Here is a 24,376-nt window from a genome sequence, read left to right as displayed (position 1 = left end):
TAGCGACAAGAAACTTTGAATCAGCGACAAGAAACTAAAAAAATACCGACAAGAAGAGAGAGACTATATTTATTTGCTGTTTGAATTATAAAAAGATGAAAAAATAGAAATAATTGTAAGAAGTTATAAATCCCTGGTTATATTTAAAAAAAAAATGTACATGCAAAGTTGATAAAAGCAGAGACATTAATACACATTAATGTCTCTGGTAAAAATTCGTCATATAAGTTTTAAAATTTCGAGAAACTGATATTAATCAAATATATCATTTTAAATGACATTTTAAAATATAATAAAGAAATAAATTGATGAAAAGGGTGAGAAATAACGTAATTTGCAAAGATTTGAGGTTTAAAATGCTATGTTTTTATCTAATTCTTTGATGTTATATGCTCTTTTTTATATTTGAAATCATTCGTAAAGAATGCAGATATGTCAGGATTCTAGATCATTCTAAATTCCGATAGATTTGTATATTTACGCATATCAGCCAATCGGATTAATTAAGTTATGACATTCATACACGCGCCAGTCAACAACTCTGACTTATGGTGGCACGTGGGTCGTTAAATTGTTAATTGAGGTAGTTATGATATTAATTACCTACAAGAAGCCAGTCATTCTTTGATCTCACAATCAAGAGTTTTTGGTAGCTAGAATTATTATTGTAACTTTCAGAATCAAACACACTAATTATTTTGAAGTAAAATTAAAAATAATATTGGCCGTAATAAGTTAATAATTTATGAAGCTATAGACCAGAAAACTAAGTAAAGTAAAAACACTGTTTATGATTCCAAGCGTGGTTGTTTTGTTAGTCATTTACGTTCAAAGGGTTACCAGTACAGAACTTGTTTTTCTACCAAGCTGACTGAAGCCAAAACTTCACTCATCTTATATACATGCATTCAATATACCCAAGCTGAATAAGCCACACTTTTTACTCATCTTTAACATAAATACCAGACCCAAAGCAGTCAGTCTGGTTCTTGCAAAAGTACGACTCTGTGCGTTTGTAAGAATCGTTGCTACGTATTTGCATACGGTTTCGCTTTGTTACGCTGACATTAACACCATCGGTGTTAATAAATAGATACCCTCAGGAGCAGGGCTTCCCTTTGGGCAAGGGAATAAAAACTTTGCGAGATTAATACCGTCGGTGTTAGTCCAAACCCTTAGGAACAAGTTTTTTCCCTTGGGCAAGGGAATCAAAATGGCAAAGTTTCCTTGTGGAGATTGTGGCAAAAATTGCACAAACCATAGTCATCGGGTCAGACGAGGAAAAGGCACTCGTGAAAGCTATCAAGACAAGCTTTCCTGACTCCGAGTTAACACTCTGTACATAACACTTGAGCGAAAACGTGTCAAGGCATTTAAGAACAAGGTCGGTGTGAATGAGAAAGTCTCCAAGCAAATAATAACAGACTTATTTGGAGCACAAGGTCTTATAGAGACCAACACACTGTCGACTTTACATCTTGACGCTTCTTGTCGGCAACTAGTGAGACCCCGCTTACTGATTCCCTGTGTTAATGAAAAATCAGTAGACGTTCCGGCGGTAATTTTGACAGATCATAAATACAACATACCCTATAAAATTACTACTCCTTTTATTTCTCGTTTTACCAACTCTTTATCACCTTTGAACACTGTCATAGAAAACTTCACTGTTTTAGGGGTAATGGCTTGTATCCATTCTTTTTTTGGTAAACACTACAGTCGACCGTGTGGACATTGCCTGTTAAATTGAATGTTCAAAGACGGAGATCACACACTTTCAGCTTTTCTAAGAGAAAGATAAAGGGTGAAAAAAAGGAAAATTTTTCTAGAAATTCATGTACATAGATATAACATATATGATAATCGTGTTGACCTACTAATGGTTTTGGTATCTGGATGATAATGTATACCAGATAATGTGGTTGATTCATTCCAGGTTTTTATTTTGTTTTATTAATGCAGCTTCGATGACTGGTTTATTATAAGATATACAATATTATAACATTATTTTTTTGTATTTCAATGCAGAAAATACCATAAATATTATAGAAATAACCACGTACACTATACTCAGCTACTTTTGTTTCTCAAACACTCAAGTCAGAGTTTTAAATCTGTGTCAGTCGGTGAAACATCAGTTGGATTTTTTCACTGTGAAATGTGAGTATTATACCAACCCATCTGGGACATTGTATATTATGGTTAATTGTGTACGGAGAATCACTCATTGACCTGGGTGTGAAATTCACCCAGCACAGTGAAGTTAATCTCATTGATCTCCGTTGACATTATGGGCATTAGTACCCGAGCTCCAAGATCTTTGACCTCCAAAATTCAGCACAATAAAACAGCAGTTGAGACAATAAGCTTGTGGTATTAACGATTGACAAATATAATGTGAAAAGATATTTAGAAAATAGGTATTTATCATTGATAGAATCATAGATACTTCATAAATGTCTTGTGTTGATTTATAATTAATTGGTCCATTTGATGACCAGACACATATTGGAGATATTCTATACAACGTTCATTTAAATTTCTAAAAATAGACAACTATGTGCAAAGGATGTCAAGGAATTGTTTTTATATGGGAGTAAACATTGGTTGGCATCAATTCAGGTTTAAAATTGTTTAACAAAACTTATCATTCAAGAAAGATACATATATATATGTAGGTTGTATTTGAAATATTTTAAGTAAGAAATGTCTCTGAGTAAACTGGAAGCATTTTAAGCGATCGAAAAAGACCAGCTGAAGAAGACTTAATAAGGTCACTGTCTCATCCTTGTTTGGACAACGTATTATAACTTATGACTGACAATATTTGCAGTCCAGATTAAGGGCTTCTTTGCAATTCTTAATAGTTATGTACACATTATCTATAATGCTTGGAATCAAACTTGTCAGATGGCTCCTTGTAAATGTTGTTACCCTTGAAAGGTGAAAAATGACATTTTTTTTTTGTAGTTTTCAGCCAATATCTTGAAAACTATTATAGATAGAAAGAAACTTTCAATCGCTGAAATGATCCTTATAATAAGTCCTACCGAAGTCTTCTTTAGTCAAAATTGTTGGACAAATTCTTGTTGAATTTATTGCTCTTGAATGGTAAAATTGAACCAGGTGAGCGATTCAGGCTCCTGAGAGCTTGTTATTTTCTATTGGTGATACTCTTGCCAATCAATGTAACTTCACTGAAATCCCCAAGTCTAAATTTTGACTTTAAGATTTAAGTGAGTTTACATTAGCAACAGTATAACCAATAGACAGAAAACATATGTACAGGTACAACAATCAAAACACTCCAATTAATTAGTCAGCTGGTTAAAAAATACTCATATACTTTAAGTGATTTATTTTTTAAATTTACCACAACAATATAGAAAATCAACTATTAAATAGGTGATTTTAAAAACTAAGATCAGAAAAAATATGGCACTGGTCCAGTAAGCCCTGAAGTACATGTGCATTTTGTTTTAAAAAAATGAGATCTAAAGCTATGCAATTGAAAAAAATGAAGGCTTCCAGTACAATACAGTGAACAAGCAACACTTCATTTTTGTTTAGCTAATAAACTTAAATTACATCAGCAAATGCATCAATTTTACAAAAAACATAAATGTATAAAAGTGTGCTGTTGTATCGTGATTTTACTTATCTGCCCTAATTTTTCTTGATAGAAAACTGTGTATTAGTTCATAAAACATGTAATTTCACTTTTTCTGCAGCAAGATTTTTCTTTTACATGTTTAAGATAGAATCTTGAAACTCGAAATTGAGTCTTGATGGAATTGATATTGATAGCATATGGTTGGTATCGATATTTGTATAACTTTCCATTTTTTCTTTATTGTTTCAGAATTCAACTTATTGAATATGGCTTTAATAGTATGGCCTTAGAAATTCAGGAAATGGCAGCTAACTCACTTTTCTCATGCTTCCGTGGAAAGAAATATTCATATACACCTAATGGTAAAGCTCCTGTTGATAAACTTTTGCATGTGAAACCTCTACACTTCAGTAGTATGGATAAACCACCTGCTTCTAAGAAAAGAAGGATGGAGAGTGATGATGATTGGGATGATGATGACTTTGAATTGACACAGAAAGACTTGGAAAGTATTGCCACTGTAGAAATTATGGCTTCTCAGTCAGCAAGTAACAATAATATGATGAAGTATCAAACTGATCCTGGTCCTTCAGGAGCGGCATTATCCTTTTCCAACTCAACAGCTCCAAAGTCAGCTCCCGGCAGACTTCCACAGTCGACAAAGTATTCCTTTGTGAAGCCAAGGCCTACCAACTCATCCATGTCTTCCTCTGAATCTTTGAATCCACATTCAACATCAGGAAGTCGAGTATCAACCAGTTCTAGTAAGTTCTGTAATTCTGTAATATGGGATTTAATCATGTCACTTTCTCTGTCTTTTCTGAAAACAAGTCTTCAGAATTAGGTCCTCTGTAATCAGCACAAATTGTGCTTGTTTTAATCGATATCACATTGAATCTTATCTTGATGGAAATTTAGGAATTGAGGTTAGTAAGTAAAAGGTACAGGTCACTGTTACTATCAATATAATTTATATGTGCAGACAATTTTTTACTGACAGTGGAGGCATGTTATACTACATGTAAGTTATTTTAAGGTCAAAGGTCAGGATTTTTATCACTAAGATCTTTCCTGTTAGAGACCTCGAACAATGCTCATATTTTGAACTTTATTCTTCAAGTTACTTTTAGACCAGTAGAGAATTCTCATAAGTTATTGATTGGTGTGGTTTATCGCTTCTTCTATAGATAGCCATTCAGGTGTATAGTACACCGTCTTTAAGACTGTTACAGTCTGCATGTTCTTTGCTTCTAACTTATCTACGGGTATGCCATTTTCTCACAGGAATGTAACATTCCGAGAGAATGATTTTGTTTAGATTTATTTGGAACTTTTGGCTTCTTTATACACTAAACCATTACGAAATTATTTATATTTCTAGTTTTCTATTGAGCTACAAATATGGTGCTGTAACAAACGTTTAGGGGATTATGTTAATAAAAGCCAGTCACTTCCAGTTGCATTGCCATACTGGTTAATTTTGAAGTTGTTAAGCATTATGCATTTATAAGCGATATGCACCATTGTTTTATATCAAAGGCTTTGTACTTGGTCAAATAAACTGTGTTTCTAAAAGAGTTTTCATTTGTACAGTGTTATAGTTATAGAGCCCAGTGCACGAATGTACCACACAACAGGGTGTCTTAACAAGGTTATTTATTCTGAATATAAGTAGTTGAAATAAACATGTAAAATCTAGAAAAGCGAATACATTAGTAAATCTTCGAACATTTTCCGTCATGTATTAAAAGAATAACACACTACTTATATGGTTAGATTGGTATTTCTTAGTCATATTTCAAAGTGTTAGCTGGCCATTATCACTGAGAAACTTGCACATACAGAAGACTCCCGTTACAATGGTAATAAGTAAATACACTGACAACAGTTGTCATCTGTAAAATACTTAATAGCATATATATATATATTAGGATAAAAGATTTCTATGTAAAATATGTATACTTTTTTTAACTGATAGCAAGTTCTGAAGAGATACCATTTGCTGCTCCCAGTAGAAGAAACTCTGCTTCACTGTCACATTCTGATGTTAATGACCAGTCCCTGACATCAGCATATTTGAAAAATCCTATAGTAGAGGCTGAATTAGAGAAATTGAAACAGAAATGTCAACTCTTACAAAAACAGGTCAACAAGTATTTAGATACTGTATAGTCTTTTGATATTACAAACCAAATTAAGAGCTAGAAAAAATCAAATTAAACCTTTAACAAGTATGAAACAATTTTAGAAGCCATGTATTGTAGCAAAAAGGTATTTTTTTTTTTATAAATATGCATATTGAGAATTTTGGTTAGTTTGTTTTGATATGCAACTTGGTTATACAATAATCTGTTGTATTATTGAAAGTAACTGAGAAAGTAAAGTCAGGCCAATTTTTTTAACTAGTAATACTTACTGACTGAGAGTATCTAATCAGACAGAGTAAATATCTTTTATGTTTTAGCTTGACAGTGCAAAAGAAGATAGCCTTTCAAATGAAGGAAGAGTAAAGATCTTACAGAACAATTTATCCAAGAAGGAAACAGAATTAAGTGAAATACGACAAGATCGGGCGAAACATATTGAACAGCAGAAAAGGGAACAGACAGAAAAAGAGAAAAATTTACAGACTGAGGTAGAAAAATTAACAACACAGTTACAATTTAAAGATAGAGAATTAGACAACTTCAGAGATCGATGTCGAACACTTGAAGCTCAAAGCTCAACATCAGCATCAAATATAAGTCCAATTCCAAGTCCAAGGAAATTAAGTCCTGTTGTTAAAAAAGCAAGGTATGAGGATAAGTCACCTAAAGGACAGTCATCTTTTCCTACATCACAGAGCTTTATGGCGGAGAATGTGTTACCTCAGACTGGTGCAGTTGGTCAGAGATCTGTAGCAACCAGGGATTTTGGTATTTATAGACAAAAGTTTTCTAAAATTTTCAGAAATTGCAGTTCTGCTTCGGTGGAGAATAATGCATAAACAAAAATCAGAAACACATATTTTACTACTTGAAATATCAAACCAAAATAAGATTTCAATTGAAGGAATTTCAAATAGTTTATCTACACTTAAAAATAATTAATAGAAAGAATAACGAATATTGTGAAATGCAACAAATGTATATAACCTAAACACCTTAAAGTTAGTTCTGAAAGGTCCTAACAACAAAAGTAATAACATGGTAGCAGAATGATGACACTTCTTCAAACTAAAATAAAAAGTAAGAAAATGACACTAAGACACATTAATGATCAACATCTCCTGACCGTGCATGTATGCTGTAGGGTTAAAGTAGGTTTTTTTAAAATTTTTTATCAAAGTTTCTTTTTTATAACATTTTGATACATGTATGAAACTATGAGAATTATATCATTGATATTGCACTTGTTTGACTGTAGGTAAGACCACACAACTTCTTCACAATTGTATTTTTATGGAGATTTTTGATTCTGTTCATTTTGAGTTGTTACAGATTAAACTATAGAGCTGTACATACTGAAGGAAACAAAGAATTAGAGTAAAGATTTCTACACTGTTATCTTTAACTATTTCAGGTACTATGGCAGTGGAGGATTGTAAACCTCAGCAGGAAGGGATGTCTAGGAGGTTTAGCTTACAATCTAAATGCCCAAGAGGTAGAAATGTTGTACGATTACTTTTATCCTTATCTACGCATTGAATTTTATTATTTATATTGTAAAAAACTTATACTAAGTGAAATTGAAATTTAAATGTAAATGTAATGAAGGCTAAGAGATAGCACATGTTTTCCTTAAAATTAGTGAGAATAATGTATATCTTTAGAGGTAATTCAAAAGAGATTTCCAGTTCGAGAAAACACAAATTAAAGTAATTCATCTCATATGCAAGTTAGATATTGCATTGCTTTTTTATGGTAATAAGTGAGGGATTGGATAGATTTAGGATGTGACTAGTTCAATTATTTTATGTTTAATTTAGGAGATGTCTCTAGTGTGGAATTACTAGCAGATTTATTAGATGCTGATCTGAATACTGAGAAGTTAGGAGATGGTGTGATTGGACTGCTACAGCGACAAACATCTGTTGTAGATTTACAGTGTCTACAGTTTGACAGAGACAGCAGTAATCTACTCTCACCAGTACACAATAAAAGGTCAGTTTTACTACCAATTTTTTTTTTATAAAATGAATACCAGGAAAAAAATTACTGAAGTAGTGGGATAACTCAAATATGTCAAAATCTGAAAACATGGCTTGAACACAGGAAACAAAGACCATCTACATACACAGTGCAGCAAACCAAATAAAATAGATTACACTTAAAAAATGAAGATAAGGAAAACAAGATGTCTCAGAAAAAACTAAAGCACTAACAATATTACTCCCACAAAAAATTGGGAGTGACATCAGATGCCCTGGAAGGATAAGCATGTCCTGCTTCATCTGGGGCACCTATTATATTTTATGTAAGTATATATTATTGATACTGCCTATCTATAATAATGCAGCTTCCCAACCCAAGTATCAAAAGTGTTCCATCAAAACAATTCACACTAAGGTGGTATCATTCAATCCAACAAAGTATCATGATGTAAAAAAGTAAGTTATGGGGAAATGGTGGAATATTATCCGAAATAAACAAATTAAATTAAGATATCCTGAAAGTTTGTTAGTCAAGAAGACAATACACAATAAGTTTTCAGTTGGTCACAATTGTAATTGACTAGAAGAATGATACTGTATTTGACCTTGAACTAAGTTGAAATTATTGGATTTTTGATATTCATGCCATGTATCACCTGATTCTGTCCTTGAAAGGTTTTTCACCATACCATTAAAATGTCTTAGCTTCAGTTACTCAAGTCAGCATAAAAATTGTGGAAGGCAGGGGGTATCCTTTTATAAGTTTTGCTCAGTTTTTCTAGTTTTCTTAGTTCCACATGTTTTCCTTCTCTAAAGTCAATAGTTTTATGTAAGAGAGAAATTGTTCGTCAAGTTTATATTTTATTTTTTTTTTATTGAGAGGAAACTTGAAAAAAGTTTATTTCATTGTAACTTGATTATTGTCTGTGGTAATTTTATGAATTTACTTACCACACCCTTTCTTAATTTAACTTTGGTAAATTCTTTTAGATTTTTTGTTTCAGGGTTCAAGAATTGAAGCGTCAACATTCACTGGTTCTTTCACCAGATAAAACTGCAAAAAAGCCAATTGTTTCCCCTGACAGTTACTCTTCAGCCATCCATGGCATGAAATGTCTACTTTGTAACCAGAATACTTTCCAGAGTAGAACTGAATCTAGTATGGTTTTATCTGACACTACATTGAATGGTGCTATATTATTTTTACCAATGATTGATAACTATTTAACTCAATACTTAGACATTTTGAGCAGCAGTATGGAAGGACATCCACTTCAGAGTCCTAGGAGCTCTTTCACATCATCCAGTTCATCTAAATCTAGTTTTGATAGTTCTATAGAGTCACTGACTGCTTCATTAGACATGTTGTTGAAAGATAGTGCTAATTATGCCAATAACTTAGAATCCTTAGCTCTAGTAGCTTTACAAGTGCTACACAAGTTAGTGTCTTACTCAACTGTAATCAGAAATATTCTATTGAATGTAGAAGAAAGTACTCAGATATTAGAGGACAGGAGCACAACTGATGAGGTAACTGTAAAACTATAGTACTGTTTTGTTTGAATGAGAAAGTAAATACTACACACAAAAAATGCAGCATACTACCATATCTTTTAAATCAAATGGACCTTTATGGAAGTTTTTTTTAATTTTATGCATGCATAGGAATATTTTGTTTATAATTTTCTACTATCATATTAAAAGCAAACATTTTTATTTGTGATTACATTATGATATCATGCTTTCATTGTTGTCATAGTCTGTAGACATAAACCATAAGTGAAGGTGTATTGTGGTGGTTCTTGAGCTGTCATTTTTCTCCCTGTTGGGGGGTTGTCTCTTTGTAGGGATGTCAACGAGTACTTGAGTATTTGAGTATTGCTCAATAAGTCCTAGCTACTCGAGTACTCTATAAATACTCCAAAAGGAAGGATGGGAAGTGGGAGTAATTTTTGGAATTTTGACTTTAACTGATTGGGCCTAAGAAGCCCCAAAAAATTACGTCTACATAATATCTATTAATTTGTAATTTTGCTTAATTTGTTTTAAACATTTTCATATATTTCACATGTTTTCCTTAACATATTAAAATTATATATTTTGATGTGAAAGCATTGAAAAAAATATTTTGCAGTTTTTCTTTTGTAACATCTTTATCTACAGCCCTATGTGGTGAACATTTTCTTTGCCAACGTGCACATTTCAATTGGAGGAAACTCCTTTTATCAGTTAAGCAGTAACAAAATATCATTATTTTACTATAAAAGTGAAAAATGAATTAGACTGAACAGTTATTCTACAAACAAGATATTTTTTTTCATATATTTTAGGGAGAGAAGCAAATTGAAGCTGACAAAAGTAGTCCTGAATCTTCTTCATCACTTGATTCTGACTTCTCTATTTCATCACAAAAATTTGCTGACCTTCACATTCTAAGAAAGATCATGAAAATAGCTGATTGTGGTAACAAGGTATATATAAGTTTTAATTACTTTCAGCCAATTTTGCCTGCAGCATTTACAGATGAAAAATTTGGCTAACTACTAGTATATATCTCATGTTAGATTTCAAGATAGCATTTTTCCCCAAGTAGTATACATATAATGATATGTATAAGTGACCTGAAATATTTTACTGCCACAAGAATGAACTTTACATGTGATGGGGACATACCTTTTTGTAGGTTTAAACTGGTCTGGAGCTGGCATGTCAATTAATTGCTAGTAGTCCTTAGTTTGCACATTTGTGTAATTTATATTCAGTTTCCTTATTTCCGTTGTAACAAGGGACTCAAAAGGGACCTTTTTGAACTGATTTTTAGGTGTGCTTAATTGTGTAATAATTTTTTCCATAATAGCGAGATTTTAAAGGGGAGGGTTATGATTACGCCAAAGTACTTTAACCATGCCACATTTTTTGCGCCAGTCCCAAGTCAGGAATTTATGGCCTCTCTATGTCTTGTTTCGTTTTCACCTTTATTTATTTTTGTGTTATGTGACTATATAGGAGCAACTCTTTCACTGTACCTGTGTTTAATGAAGTTTTGGGGCCAGCTGCAGTCTGCCTTGTGGTGTGATGGTTTCCTAGTCATTCATTGAAGAACAATAGGTAGCCTTGGGCTGAAATTTTCATCCCAGTGGGGTTGTTGTGTCTTTGACATACATATATTCACCATACCTACATACTTATTCTCGTTACATTTAAAATATTTTCAATAATTTAGGACTATTGTACGATTTTTTTTATATGTGTTGCATGAAAAAAATGCCTAATGGCACCGAATACAAATTTTATATTACATTCAAATTATTGATGAAATTTGACTTTTGAACATTGGGAGTTATCTGAGATACTGCACTAATTTCAGGGGAGATGGTACAATACATCAGTTGTCCAGAAGTGTTTTGATATTCTGATAGGGTTGGGGAAAAATGCTACGGAGGAACAATTTCACTGGTATGTATGCCTCTTAGGCTAGGGACAAAAAAGTGGTACAGAGGAACAATTTCACTGGTATGTATGTCTCTTAGGCTAGGGACAATATAAATGTTACAGAGGAACAATTTCACTGGTATGTATGTCTCTTAGGCTAGGGACAATATAAATGCACCAGAGGAACAATTTCACTGGTATGTATGTCTCTTAGACTAGGGACAATATAAATGCACCAGAGGAACAATTTCACTGGTATGTATGTCTCTTAGGCTAGGGATAATATAAATGTTACAGAGGAGCAATTTCACTGGTATGTATGTCTCTTAGGCTAGGGACAATATAAATGTTACAGAGGAACAATTTCACTGGTATGTATGTCTCTTAGGCTAGGGACAATATAAATGCTACAGAGGAACAATTTCACTGGTATGTATGTCTTTTGGGCTAGGGACAATATAAATGTTACAGAGGAACAATTTCACTGGTTTGTATGTCTCTTAGGCTAGGGATAATATAAATGTTACAGAGAAACAATTTCACTGGTATGTATGTCTCTTAGGTTAGGGACAATATAAATGTTACAGAGGAACATATTCACTGGTATGTATGTCTTAGGCTAGGGACAATATAAATGCTACAGAGGAACAATTTCACTGGTATGTATGTCTCTTAGGCTAGGGACATTATAAATGCACCAGAGGAACAATTTCACTGGTATGTATGTCTCTTAGACTAGGGACAATATAAATGCACCAGAGGAACAATTTCACTGGTTTGTATGTCTCTTAGGCTAGGGATAATATAAATGTTACAGAGGAGCAATTTCACTGGTATGTATGTCTCTTAGGCTAGGGACAATATAAATGTTACAGAGGAACAATTTCACTGGTATGTATGTCTCTTAGGCTAGGGACAATATAAATGCTACAGAGGAACAATTTCACTGGTATGTATGTCTTTTAGGCTAGGGACAATATAAATGCACCAGAGGAACAATTTCACTGGTTTGTATGTCTCTTAGGCTAGGGATAATATAAATGTTACAGAGAAACAATTTCACTGGTATGTATGTCTCTTAGGTTAGGGACAATATAAATGTTACAGAGGAACATATTCACTGGTATGTATGTCTTAGGCTAGGGACAATATAAATGCTACAGAGGAACAATTTCACTGGTATGTATGTCTCTTAGGCTAGGGACATTATAAATGCACCAGAGGAACAATTTCACTGGTATGTATGTCTCTTAGACTAGGGACAATATAAATGCACCAGAGGAACAATTTCACTGGTTTGTATGTCTCTTAGGCTAGGGATAATATAAATGTTACAGAGGAGCAATTTCACTGGTATGTATGTCTCTTAGGCTAGGGACAATATAAATGTTACAGAGGAACAATTTCACTGGTATGTATGTCTCTTAGGCTAGGGACAATATAAATGCTACAGAGGAACAATTTCACTGGTATGTATGTCTCTTAGGCTAGGGATAATATAAATGCACCAGAGGAACAATTTCACTGGTATGTATGTCTCTTGGGCTAGGGACAATATAAATGTTACAGAGGAACAATTTCACTGGTATGTATGTCTCTTAGGCTAGGGACAATATAAATGCTACAGAGGAACAATTTCACTGGTATGTATGTCTCTTAGGCTAGGGACAATATAAATGCTACAGAGGAACAATTTCACTGGTATGTATGTCTCTTAGGCTAGGGACAATATAAATGCACCAGAGGAACAATTTCACTGGTATGTATGTCTCTTAGGCTAGGGACAATATAAATGCTACAGAGGAACAATTTCACTGGTATGTATGTCTCTTAGGCTAGGGACAATATAAATGCTACAGAGGAACAATTTCACTGGTATGTATGTCTCTTAGGCTAGGGATAATATAAATGTTACAGAGAAACAATTTCACTGGTATGTATGTCTCTTAGGTTAGGGACAATATAAATGTTACAGAGGAACATATTCACTGGTATGTATGTCTCTTAGGCTAGGGACATTATAAATGCACCAGAGGAACAATTTCACTGGTATGTATGTCTCTTAGACTAGGGACAATATAAATGCACCAGAGGAACAATTTCACTGGTTTGTATGTCTCTTAGGCTAGGGATAATATAAATGTTACAGAGGAACAATTTCACTGGTATGTATGTCTCTTAGGCTAGGGACATTATAAATGCACCAGAGGAACAATTTCACTGGTATGTATGTCTCTTAGACTAGGGACAATATAAATGCACCAGAGGAACAATTTCACTGGTTTGTATGTCTCTTAGGCTAGGGATAATATAAATGTTACAGAGGAGCAATTTCACTGGTATGTATGTCTCTTAGGCTAGGGACAATATAAATGTTACAGAGGAACAATTTCACTGGTATGTATGTCTCTTAGGCTAGGGACAATATAAATGCTACAGAGGAACAATTTCACTGGTATGTATGTCTCTTAGGCTAGGGATAATATAAATGCACCAGAGGAACAATTTCACTGGTATGTATGTCTCTTGGGCTAGGGACAATATAAATGTTACAGAGGAACAATTTCACTGGTATGTATGTCTCTTAGGCTAGGGACAATATAAATGCTACAGAGGAACAATTTCACTGGTATGTATGTCTCTTAGGCTAGGGACAATATAAATGCTACAGAGGAACAATTTCACTGGTATGTATGTCTCTTAGGCTAGGGACAATATAAATGCACCAGAGGAACAATTTCACTGGTATGTATGTCTCTTAGGCTAGGGACAATATAAATGCTACAGAGGAACAATTTCACTGGTATGTATGTCTCTTAGGCTAGGGACAATATAAATGCTACAGAGGAACAATTTCACTGGTATGTATGTCTCTTAGGCTAGGGATAATATAAATGTTACAGAGAAACAATTTCACTGGTATGTATGTCTCTTAGGTTAGGGACAATATAAATGTTACAGAGGAACATATTCACTGGTATGTATGTCTTAGGCTAGGGACAATATAAATGCTACAGAGGAACAATTTCACTGGTATGTATGTCTCTTAGGCTAGGGACAATATACACATAGTATTGATATCTGTATTCTCCAAACTAAGTCTGAGTTCCAATATTCATAATTCCAATTTAGTTTCCATTAGAAAATTTTCATGAGTACAATTAAAATCTCAATTTCAAGGCACCTGATGTTTTGGACTCCACATTGTTTTTTTCTTATTGTCAACAGTATTAAAAACTTGGAAAATAGGTAAACAGGTACTTGACCAATCAGAATGAAAAAAAACTGTTGTAAATGAGATAATTATATGTTCAAAGATTGCCACCAAGTAAAATTTTTTAGCTCACCTGGACGGAAGGATCATGCAAGCTTTTGTCATCATTTTGCGTCTGTTGTGATTTATCATTGTTGTTGTAAATTTTTTTCAATATTAATTTTTCTGAAATCACTCCTTTGGTCACCAGCATCCTTGGGGTAGAAGTTGTTTTTAGACCACAGGGGTCATGGCAGCAATTACTATGTATATCTCAAAACTATACGAGATATTGGAAAATTAATGTGACCTTCCTTCTTCAGCTTTAAGAGCTCTACAAAAGTATCCATTTGGTTGAAGTTGTATGTGTTATTACTCCTTATTAGAGTTATCACCCTTGAAAGGTTAACAATCATAATTTTTGTGGTTTTTATACAACCTTAAAATATTTGGGGTCATATAATATCATCATGCTGTAGTTGCTTGTCTTGTTGTCATTGTCAGCATTGTCGGCATCCATAGACAGTTTGGTTTGCAGCCCAAAACTTGAGTATAAGTGTATGGATTTTAATGAACTTAAACACAAGGCACCATTCCATAAAAGGAAGGCTGGGATCTTTTGGTCAATTTCACTTGAACCTGGTTAGAATTAAGGGCATAAAAGGGCCAGAAGCAATGATTTTCATGATGTTATAAGTGAATGGATCTTTATGGAATTATACCACAGGTGCCATACTACAAAAGGAAGGCTGGGAATGGTTATGGGGGTTGTCACTTGAACAGCATAGAAAATAAGGCCAAAAAGGGATCAGAAACAAGCATTTTCTTGATGTCTGACAATAACTTGACGACAACTGAATGGATCTGTATGAATTTGTACCAGGAAGTGCCAAAGGAAGATTATGATTGATTTTTGGGGTTTGTAGCTGGAACCATTTATGAATAGGGGGCATAAAGGGGCCACTTTGATTATGGTCAGGTTCTTATCCTAAGTCAAATATTTAATTGCAATCAAAATTCTAAATTCTGAATCAAGCTTGAATGGTATGTCCATACTTGCCCAAACTGTTCAGGGTTCATAATCTGTGGTTGTATCAAGCTGCACCCAGCAAAGCATTTTATTTTTATCATAACTACTGGAAAATTGTAGTGGATAAAAAGAAACTTCCAGCTGTTAAAATGATCCTTATGATAAGGCCTAAAAATGTCTGCAGAGGGTTTAAATTGTAAGATGACTCCTTGTTGGAGATACCACCCTTTGAAAGGCAAAAAATTATAAGTTTTGCAGTTTTTAGCAACATCTAGAAAACCATAATTGATAAAAAAAAACTTCTGATACAGTGACCTATATGATAAGGCCTACAAAAGTCTCTATAGGGAGAAGTTCTAGACTACACTGTGTCATTGCCCTTAAAAGGTTAAACATATCCTTTTATTTGCAGTTTTTAGTCAATATCTTCAAAACCATAATTGACATAAAAAAACTTTCAATAAATAAATATCCTTCTGAGGTGTTGTTGGAAAAGACTCTTATTTTTCACTTTTTTGTCTAACATTTAAAAGCTGTAACAAACAAGAACTATAACAGTGACTATTAAGTGATGACAGAAAATATACAGATAAAGTAGGGTAAAAACTTTTTTTACACTGTTTATCAATTCCACCAAAGATTGGTAGAGTAATCAAGGGAACCAAGGTTCTTGCGGAAATCGAAAGAAAGCAATCCAGGGACAAAGACCAAACATTGAGAACATACATACACAACAAAGAACATTAAGTAACTAAAATAATACATACAAAGTAACAAAATCAAATTAGCAACTCGGACTCTACTAAACACTGGGAGCATTGGTAGGGAAAGCGTTCTCTGCTTTTCTAGAAAGACCTGCTGATTGCTCATAAAAAGTCAAGTCTGAGGTAGATGAAAGGGAAAGAAAAACTATGACATGTTGAACAAATCAGTTTTCATGGTGCAGATGGGTACATCGTAACAATCCATGAGTTCATGATGGCGACCATAAAACTTCTGTAGTGTTGGCTTCAATCTTGTAGCAACATAGCCCTGTTCCAGTAGCCTAACTGTTAGAAGTCTAGCCTGATACAAAAGTCTGCGTAGTTACGGCAAGCTCTGGCATAATGTATGAGTTGTGATATGAAAACTCCATACGCAGGTGTTGAAGGGATGTTGCCACAGATGAAAGGAAAGTTGACAATGCTGAATGAAAACTCATCACATTTGTTGTAAAGTTTGGTCAGTAATTTTCCTTTACCATCGATCTGTAAGTGTAGGTCAATATATGAGGATGACTTCACAGTATTTGTAGTATCCTTTATCTCAATGAAAACTTGAAAATAGAACATCAGAACTTATGATTATAGTAATTTTATCATATCTTACCACATGATAAAAGACTTATCTACATTCAATCCAAGCCACTGTTTTGTTTCCTTATCATATATTGAACTTTATAGCATATGTGACTAGTTGCAATACAATTTATTAGAAAGAAATTATTGAAATGGCAGAAGAATATTATATGATAAAAGAGTCTTAACCATCAACAATGTACTTAAAATTTGAATTTTTTAAAGTCATACTTTACCTAAAACCAGAGATCTTATAAAAGTGACATTCAAAGTGGACAAAAATCATATCATGTCTTCCCAAACATTTATTCAGTTCTCTACAAAACAAAATAGATGGTGCAGGAGCTGCTCTGGCCTCCAAAATTCTGTAGTCAGAAAAATCGTCAGCTGCAAATTTTTTTCGCCAATTTTAAAAAATAAGAGCTGAAATGGGTGCCAAAAAAAAATCATTCTAATTACTTAAGAATATGACAGTATTAAGTCCACTGATGAGTTATCTTTGTTAATTTATCAAAATAACCCCTTCATTCATGACTTACAGATGTACATGCACCCAAGATTCACTCTTGATGCATATATAAAGCAGGTTTTTAGCTCTAGTCTAAGTCCGGATATAAAACCATTAGTCACTTCTCATATGCAAAATAATAAAGTACTACTCCAGAAACAGGTGTTTTATTTCTATCAAGGCCTTTATATTGCTAGGCTCATATAGTCCCCAATTTTAAAACATGTCGACACTAGGTGTGTGATATTTTAAGTATAGGAACATACTTTCAAGTATTCATGCTATACAAAAACTCAACTTTCTCATCCTATGATTCTTTGAATTTTTGAAACTGCTTTTAATGTAATGGTGCAATACCAAAAAAATAAATGCACTATAGTCACAAGTTTATGGCTGAACAGATACACTTGTCACATCTGGAAAATAAGATAAAATTTCACATGATGGAAATAATCCAGCAATATATTCATTCCCTTTTGATTTCAGATTTGGTATGTCATTTTCACTCTCAAACTTTCCTAATTCACAAAGACATTGATTGTTTGGAACATATCCTGGTAAAGGGTCATAATTAAACATATACAGAGATTGATCTGGTTTTAAATCCACAGTACTGTCTTTTATAAAGTACTTTCTTATATCTTTAGATTGTATCTTATGCTCAGTGTCATTTTTTGTTTTGATTATTTTATCTTCTCTGTTTCTGATAGACTGTAATCTATCCTTTACCCTATTTTCCAAAATAAGCCATCTCCTTTTAATTTCGTCAGACTTATTTTTAATCTGCTCTTCAATTTGCTTCTTTATAACCGATTCTTGTTTGAGAATATCCTGACAAACTTCTTCATATTTTAATTTCTGTTTTTCTTGAAATGTTTCTAGTTTATATTTTTCATCTTTCAGTTCCCTCAGTTCATTTTCAGCAGATGTAATATTCCCTTGTAACATGTCTGTTTTAATTTGGAGACCATGACTTATTTGTAGAAATTCATGCCCAGTGTGATCTGTAGAAATACACGATATACAAACCAAAGAATCACATGTGTTACAGTACAGGTAACATTTTTGGTTTTTGTGTTTATCACATGTAATATAAGTGAGGTTTGTTCTTGGTTGAAAATTTGCGTTGATTTGTCCTACATCACTCAAGTCGACAATCTCATGATCCTCAGAGAACTTAGGATGAATTGTTGTTCTGCATTTCTCACACATCAAATGATTACAATCCAAACACTTGTACTTTATTTTGGATTCTGTTTCACAAATTTGACAGACAATTTTTATCTGTGCCCTTGTGTCTGAAGATGATACTCCTGTAGCCATGTTACTTGTATATTAAAAAGGTAGGTTTACTACAATATAAAATGCACATTTTAAAGTTCAAGAAGATAAAGAGAAGTAGAGCAGACTTTTATCTTTTAAAGTTATGTGTTCAACTGTTATCAGATTCTTTGTAAACATTCGTTAAGATTGAGGTATTTTTGGAAGCTTTTGTTTAAGTGCAAAGTTTTTTTACCTGAAGATTATAGCCAATATTTTCTTTGTGATTTGACTGTAAGGATTAATCTTTATCCCCTGCAAACAAAGTTTGGGTGGTATATCTATCTGTCCAGACTTTTTTAATCAGCTTGCAGCATTATTATGAAACTTTGTGGGATGTAATATAGCCACATGTAGATGCGCATACTGATCGGAATTTTTGGTTTGACAAAACTTATAGAAATGTAAGCAAAATTTGGTCTCATTCGATGTCTAAAACTCCTCCTCAACAACTTGAGGGATTGCTATGAAACTAAATTAGGGTATTAGATTACCATATTGGGAGGTACATATTGTCAGAAATTTATGTTTGGGAAAAAATTGTAGAAAAGACAGCTGTTTGAACTTAGGCTGATTTTTCAGCAACACTTGGCCTGATGTTGTCCGCAACTCTTCCTTAATGACTTGCAGGATGGTATTGAAACTCAATGGAGTATTACCAAATTTACAGGATTCAACAGGCTGTGGGAGATGTTAGTCCTGTTTTGGAGTAATGTCATTGAATGCAATTTATTATTCTAAATACATAAACATGTACGTACAATTTTTTCTTTTATGGTTGTGGCCCATGGAAGTTCCTTTTTAAATTGATTTCAGTGTAACTGTAAGAGACTGTTTTCACTTACCACTTGAAGCTTGTTACCACAAAAGTTCAACTTAATAAAAAACTGGTGTGTTCAATTAATAAGATTTTGAAATATATTCTCTGTGTTGTAGCTTAAGACCAGAAGTAACAGGAAGGTTGTTAGGAAATGCCTTAGAATGTAGAACAGATAGACAAATAGTAGTATGCGGTCTCAATCTCTTGTCAACAATGGTACAGTTCAATGAAATGGTGTCAGGGTTGTGTGTGTGTACAGGTATGGTACAATGAAATGGTGTCAGGGTTGTGTGTGTGTACAGATATGGTACAATGAAATGGTGTCAGGGTTGTGTGTGTGTACAGATATGGTACAATGAAATGGTGTCAATGTTGTTTGTGTGTACAGATATGGTAAATGAAATGGTGTTAGGGTTGTGTGTGTGTACAGGTATGGTACAATGAAATGGTGTCAGGGTTGTATGTGTGTACAGATATGGTACAGTGAAATGGTGTCAGGGTTGTGTGTGTGTACAGGTATGGTACTTAAACATAATCAACATTTATTAATCTTATGAGTAGAAATTAAGCATAAGAATAAAGCATAACTGTTTCCTTTTAAACATTGCACTACCGGATATGTGCCAGTTTGTAAAATGTATCTACTATACTGCTATTCATGCCTGTAGCTACAAATTCAATGGTACCACTGCATGTGCCTTGAATAAGTTTATGATGTATTTATGTGAAGATAAGATCTAGAAATAGATTCACTAGCACCAGTTTCAAGTCTATCATTTAAAAAAAAAATCAAATAGCTTCTTGATTTTTTTTTGCATATGGACCTTATAACAATGATTTAATGAGATTAAATGATATGTTTAGAAGTAGCATTGTTATGCAACTGCAATTTCCTCTTAACTAAAACATATGGTTATTTTTTATGGCTTTATGTTTTTGTTGCACAAATCTTTGCAACCCTTCTTGGTAAAAATCTAAAATCTGGTATGCAGCTTAATCTTGATGAGCTATTCCACGATAAGATTTTCTACTTGGCTGTGATTCAATTTCCTGTTTGCTTTCATGTTCTTTTAATTTTTAAGGTTTGTAATTTTTCATCTCTCAAAGCTTGGTAATCATTCACTGGAATTATCTCAAATTTGAATTCTAATTTTCGGGAAAGCTTTCAAAAGAGAAAGTTTGATAAGGACCCCTTTTGGTCTTGTAATTTTGGCTTTTTTTGAAAATTTGATTAAAGCTGATTTCTGGGTAGTAGTAGTATAGTCAATTGGTCGCAAACACTGAATATACGATGTTTTTGAACAGATTTAAGTCGTTATTTCAGAAATAACAGTATGCATTTATGTAACCTTAACAAAAACCTTTAACTTTTAACATTTCTTCAATTTTTAAGATGTTTTTTGTTGTTGTTTTTTTTGTGGAATGGAAGTGGTCACACATCTGTTGACTCATGTTGTAACTGACAATTATACACAAAATATGTAAAGCACAAGAGTCAACACTAATGTAGCCATCGTTAAAAGAGTGAAAAACTGCACAAAATTTGGTGTTTTCCAGCCTTTTTAACATTTTCCATATCTCAGTCAAGTTTGAAGGGCATATATGACCGTATATGTTCAAATTATTACCAAATTTTGCCCTTACTGAACCAACTTCTTTGGTCAGCAGCTTCTGTATTATCAATATTATTGTCTTAGAGACTTAATGGTTAGTGTCACATCTATCTACTGTTTGTTGCTCCTCTGTATTTTAGGGTATTTGTTTTAATTCTACAAATGTTGTACTTTTCAGATGGTTGTATTTTACTGATGATGTATCAGGCTTGCACAGATCTTGTTAGCTCTGACAGTGAGGATAAAATATTAGTTATTGGGGATTTGGTAAGGTCTTTTTTGTACATATTGACTTGTGTATTTCTTACTGAAATTTATGACCCAGTAATAATTTACAAAACTAAATTATAAATGGAGGATAACTTCTCTTTTGTTTTTTGATCATATCATAATTAACATATTTGCCTTATTTACCTGATATGTATTTTCTTTGGTTGACAAGCCAAATTATTTGACAATGAAATTGTATGTTCATTATTTTATTTTTGAAAGTTTCAATACCTTAAAAGATATTATTTGCTCCATTTCTTCTGAAGGAACTATTACCATTCGTATGTTTATGATTTTCTCTAAAGTATCATTTACAGTTTCAGAGATTAATATTGTATCCTTTGTTTTAGTATGAAATCATTATTTTCTTTGATAGGTTCTGAATATCTTATCATCCATACAGAATTCTCATAAAGGAGGGATAGTTTTACTGCTTGAATCAGAATGTACTTGTAGTAGTGTGAAGGTATATTAATTGTTTTGCATAATCTCTGTATACCCCTGCCAGCAAATTTGTGAAGGGACAAAATGCTTCGGTTGGTCATTATATCTACCGTTCTGTTGTTGTGAACACTCTAGAATCAACATGTTTGTATGAATTTTGACTATTATTGGTACATAGAAAGTATAGAATTTTATTTTCAAGGTTAAAGTCTTGCATTCAAATTTGTATACCATGAGGGATGCTTCACTCAATTGTCTGTGTGAACGCTGTTTTATTATGGTAAACTTACTTCAACAGAAAATGTTTTTCCTTGTCAATACTGATTAAATGAGGATTACAGATTTGTGATAATGAATACCATAATAAAAGAGTAATCAAGGGAACACAAATTCTAGTGGAAATCAAAAGACTGTAATCTAGGGACAAAGGCCAGACATGGAAAACAAACACAACAAAGAACATGAAGTAACTAAAATCATACATACAAAGTAACAAAAGTAAATGAGCAACTTGGACTCCACTAAAAACTGGGAGTATGGACCAGGTGCACTGGTAGGGTAAATCTATACAGATAAATGTATTTTTATGGCAAAACAAAAAACAAAAAAACATCAAGTTGCTTATAAACACATACTTTTTTTTTAAATTTAATTTTTTTTTTGACTGGTTGGTTAAACCACAAGCCAAATGTTTACTCTATTAATAAATGGAAATCATTTATATAAAAGATTGTCAAACAAAATCTACATAGTCACAAAGTTAGGGTAACTATGAAAATTTATCCAGATAAAAAAAAACAATAAAAAACACTCTATATTCTGTGTCATGCTTACATGTAGATTTTATTTCAGATAATACCTACCATAGTTCTACTTGGTTACAAACTGTTAAAGATGTATGAGAACTCCAGTGACGATTCAGTAATGAAGATTCTTTTTAAAGCACTACATATATTGCATATGATGTCACAGAGGCAATACGACTTTACTGAAAAACATTTTCCTGTGGAGCAACAATATGTTAAGTTTGTCTGTGGTTTTAACAAAGTCCTGAAAGATTTACCTGGAAATTATGATCATGAAGGTAGGGAGAAAATAATATGTGTGTTTTATGGCCATGATTTTTTTCTGACATAACAAGTGTAGAAAGGTGAAACCTATGAAAATGAAACATGTGATAATTAAAGAGAAGTATGGTAGTGTGTGCTTTATGCAAATCAATCTGTTGTAATTGAAGACAAAAAAAATGTTGATATAAAGTAAAAAATAGACAGCTTTGTTATACAGTTTTAAACACATTAAAACCTTGTGTATACATTTACAACATATTAAAAAATATTAGATGTATCACTTCATGTTAATTTTTTTGTAATATTCACTCTTAACTCCCAACCTCCCCCCACACCAACAGACTACTTCAATAAATGTGTGTTTTCTGAGGGGTTAGAGTGTGGTTAAAGATTGGCAATTTGATGAGCATAAAGTAATATTGGATTGCAATTGTGCTTAAAAAATGGAAAAGTAAAAACTCATAAAGATTTTTTGAGGAAAAAAAGAAGTTTTCATTTTGTTAACTGTTATTTTTTTTAGCAAATGCATTGGATGACCTGTGGGATTTTAACCAGGATGACTCAGAACTATCAACAGATAACTGTGAAGATAATCAGACAGGCTGAGACAAGATACCAAAGAAAACCCGAGCATTTATTTTACCAAACCATTGCTTGATAAATATTTGTTAGTTATCACAGCATTCCAAGTTGAAAAATATTTATTAGATTATAAAACTAAGCGAAAGAAATTGGTGATTTCCTGCTGCATTGAGAAATATATGATTCTGTTTATACAAACTTACATTTTTTTTTGCAGGTTCTGATTTGTTTTATATATCCTATATATACAAACAAATATTCAGGAGTGATATATAGCTTTTAGTCTGTCAGTCTGTCTGCCAGACTATCTCTCCTCTTTAATTACTCACTGAATTCTCATGAACATTATGCAGTGAACGCCTTTCATAGAGAAGTGCACATAAACATCTTGTTTATGTAGATTTTCATATTGTCATTGGTTTTGACAAATTCAGTAAGGATATGGCTATTGGTGGGTTACTTCCATAAGAAATTTTATTAATGTATGTCCTGCAGAACTGGGCCCATGTTCCACAAACGACCTGTCATGTCTAGGGTTGCAATTTTTACCCTAGTCAATAATTACCCCCTGGATTAACTTAAAATATGTTCACTTGACTAACTTGTAAAGTATTTCCTAGGAATGAATTGTTAATAAATTGTTAAATTTTATTTTGTTAACTGTTACTTAAAAAATTCTATTTTGTATTATTTGCAGCTAATTTGTGACATATAATTTAACTGGTATTTGCAACTGTTTATACAAGTATGAAATAAAAATGATAGATTTACTAACTGAATTTACGTCAGTTTCAAGAGATAGATAAAATTAAATATGCAATAATTAACACAGTTCTTCTCTTATTATTGATGGACTGTGCTTTGATGATTCTGTATTTAAATAAAATGACATTACAAAAAGAACAATGTATTTTTAATTAATATTACTTAGTTATTTGCTGAATGAAAAACT

General features: G+C 32.8%; 2 protein-coding genes across 3 annotated transcripts; one reads left to right on the top strand and one right to left on the bottom strand.

Annotated features, from left to right (window-relative positions):
- The first annotated feature begins 1,533 nt into the window (after positions 1–1,533).
- LOC148627132 (ATR-interacting protein-like) lies at positions 1,534–24,194 on the top strand. 2 transcript variants are annotated; one of them, XM_088568208.1, is made up of 15 exons: positions 1,534–1,558; positions 2,029–2,160; positions 3,863–4,377; positions 5,592–5,758; positions 6,078–6,528; positions 7,175–7,255; positions 7,581–7,755; positions 8,750–9,275; positions 10,076–10,216; positions 11,113–11,201; positions 19,562–19,704; positions 21,237–21,325; positions 21,705–21,794; positions 22,625–22,856; positions 23,363–24,194. In XM_088568208.1, exons 3-15 carry the CDS (start codon positions 3,894–3,896, stop codon positions 23,446–23,448), a joined length of 2,754 nt encoding a protein of 917 aa, XP_088424334.1. In that variant the 5' UTR covers positions 1,534–1,558; positions 2,029–2,160; positions 3,863–3,893; the 3' UTR covers positions 23,449–24,194. The 2 variants fall into 2 exon arrangements, with proteins under 2 accessions (XP_088424334.1, XP_088424326.1); XM_088568200.1 differs by having other exon boundaries at positions 1,540–1,678.
- LOC148627133 (uncharacterized) lies at positions 17,457–18,663 on the bottom strand. The gene has a single exon (XM_088568215.1). The coding sequence runs from the start codon at positions 18,626–18,628 to the stop codon at positions 17,693–17,695; it is 936 nt and encodes a 311-aa protein (XP_088424341.1). The 5' UTR covers positions 18,629–18,663; the 3' UTR covers positions 17,457–17,692.
- Positions 24,195–24,376: the final 182 nt, after the last annotated feature.

The sequence above is a fragment of the Perna viridis genome, chromosome 1 (assembly GCF_037379345.1).
Source record: "Perna viridis isolate PV_CMFRI_1.1 ecotype Kerala chromosome 1, ASM3737934v1, whole genome shotgun sequence".
NCBI lineage: Eukaryota > Metazoa > Mollusca > Bivalvia > Mytilida > Mytilidae > Perna > Perna viridis.
This window is presented reverse-complemented; position numbering and strand designations above follow the sequence as displayed.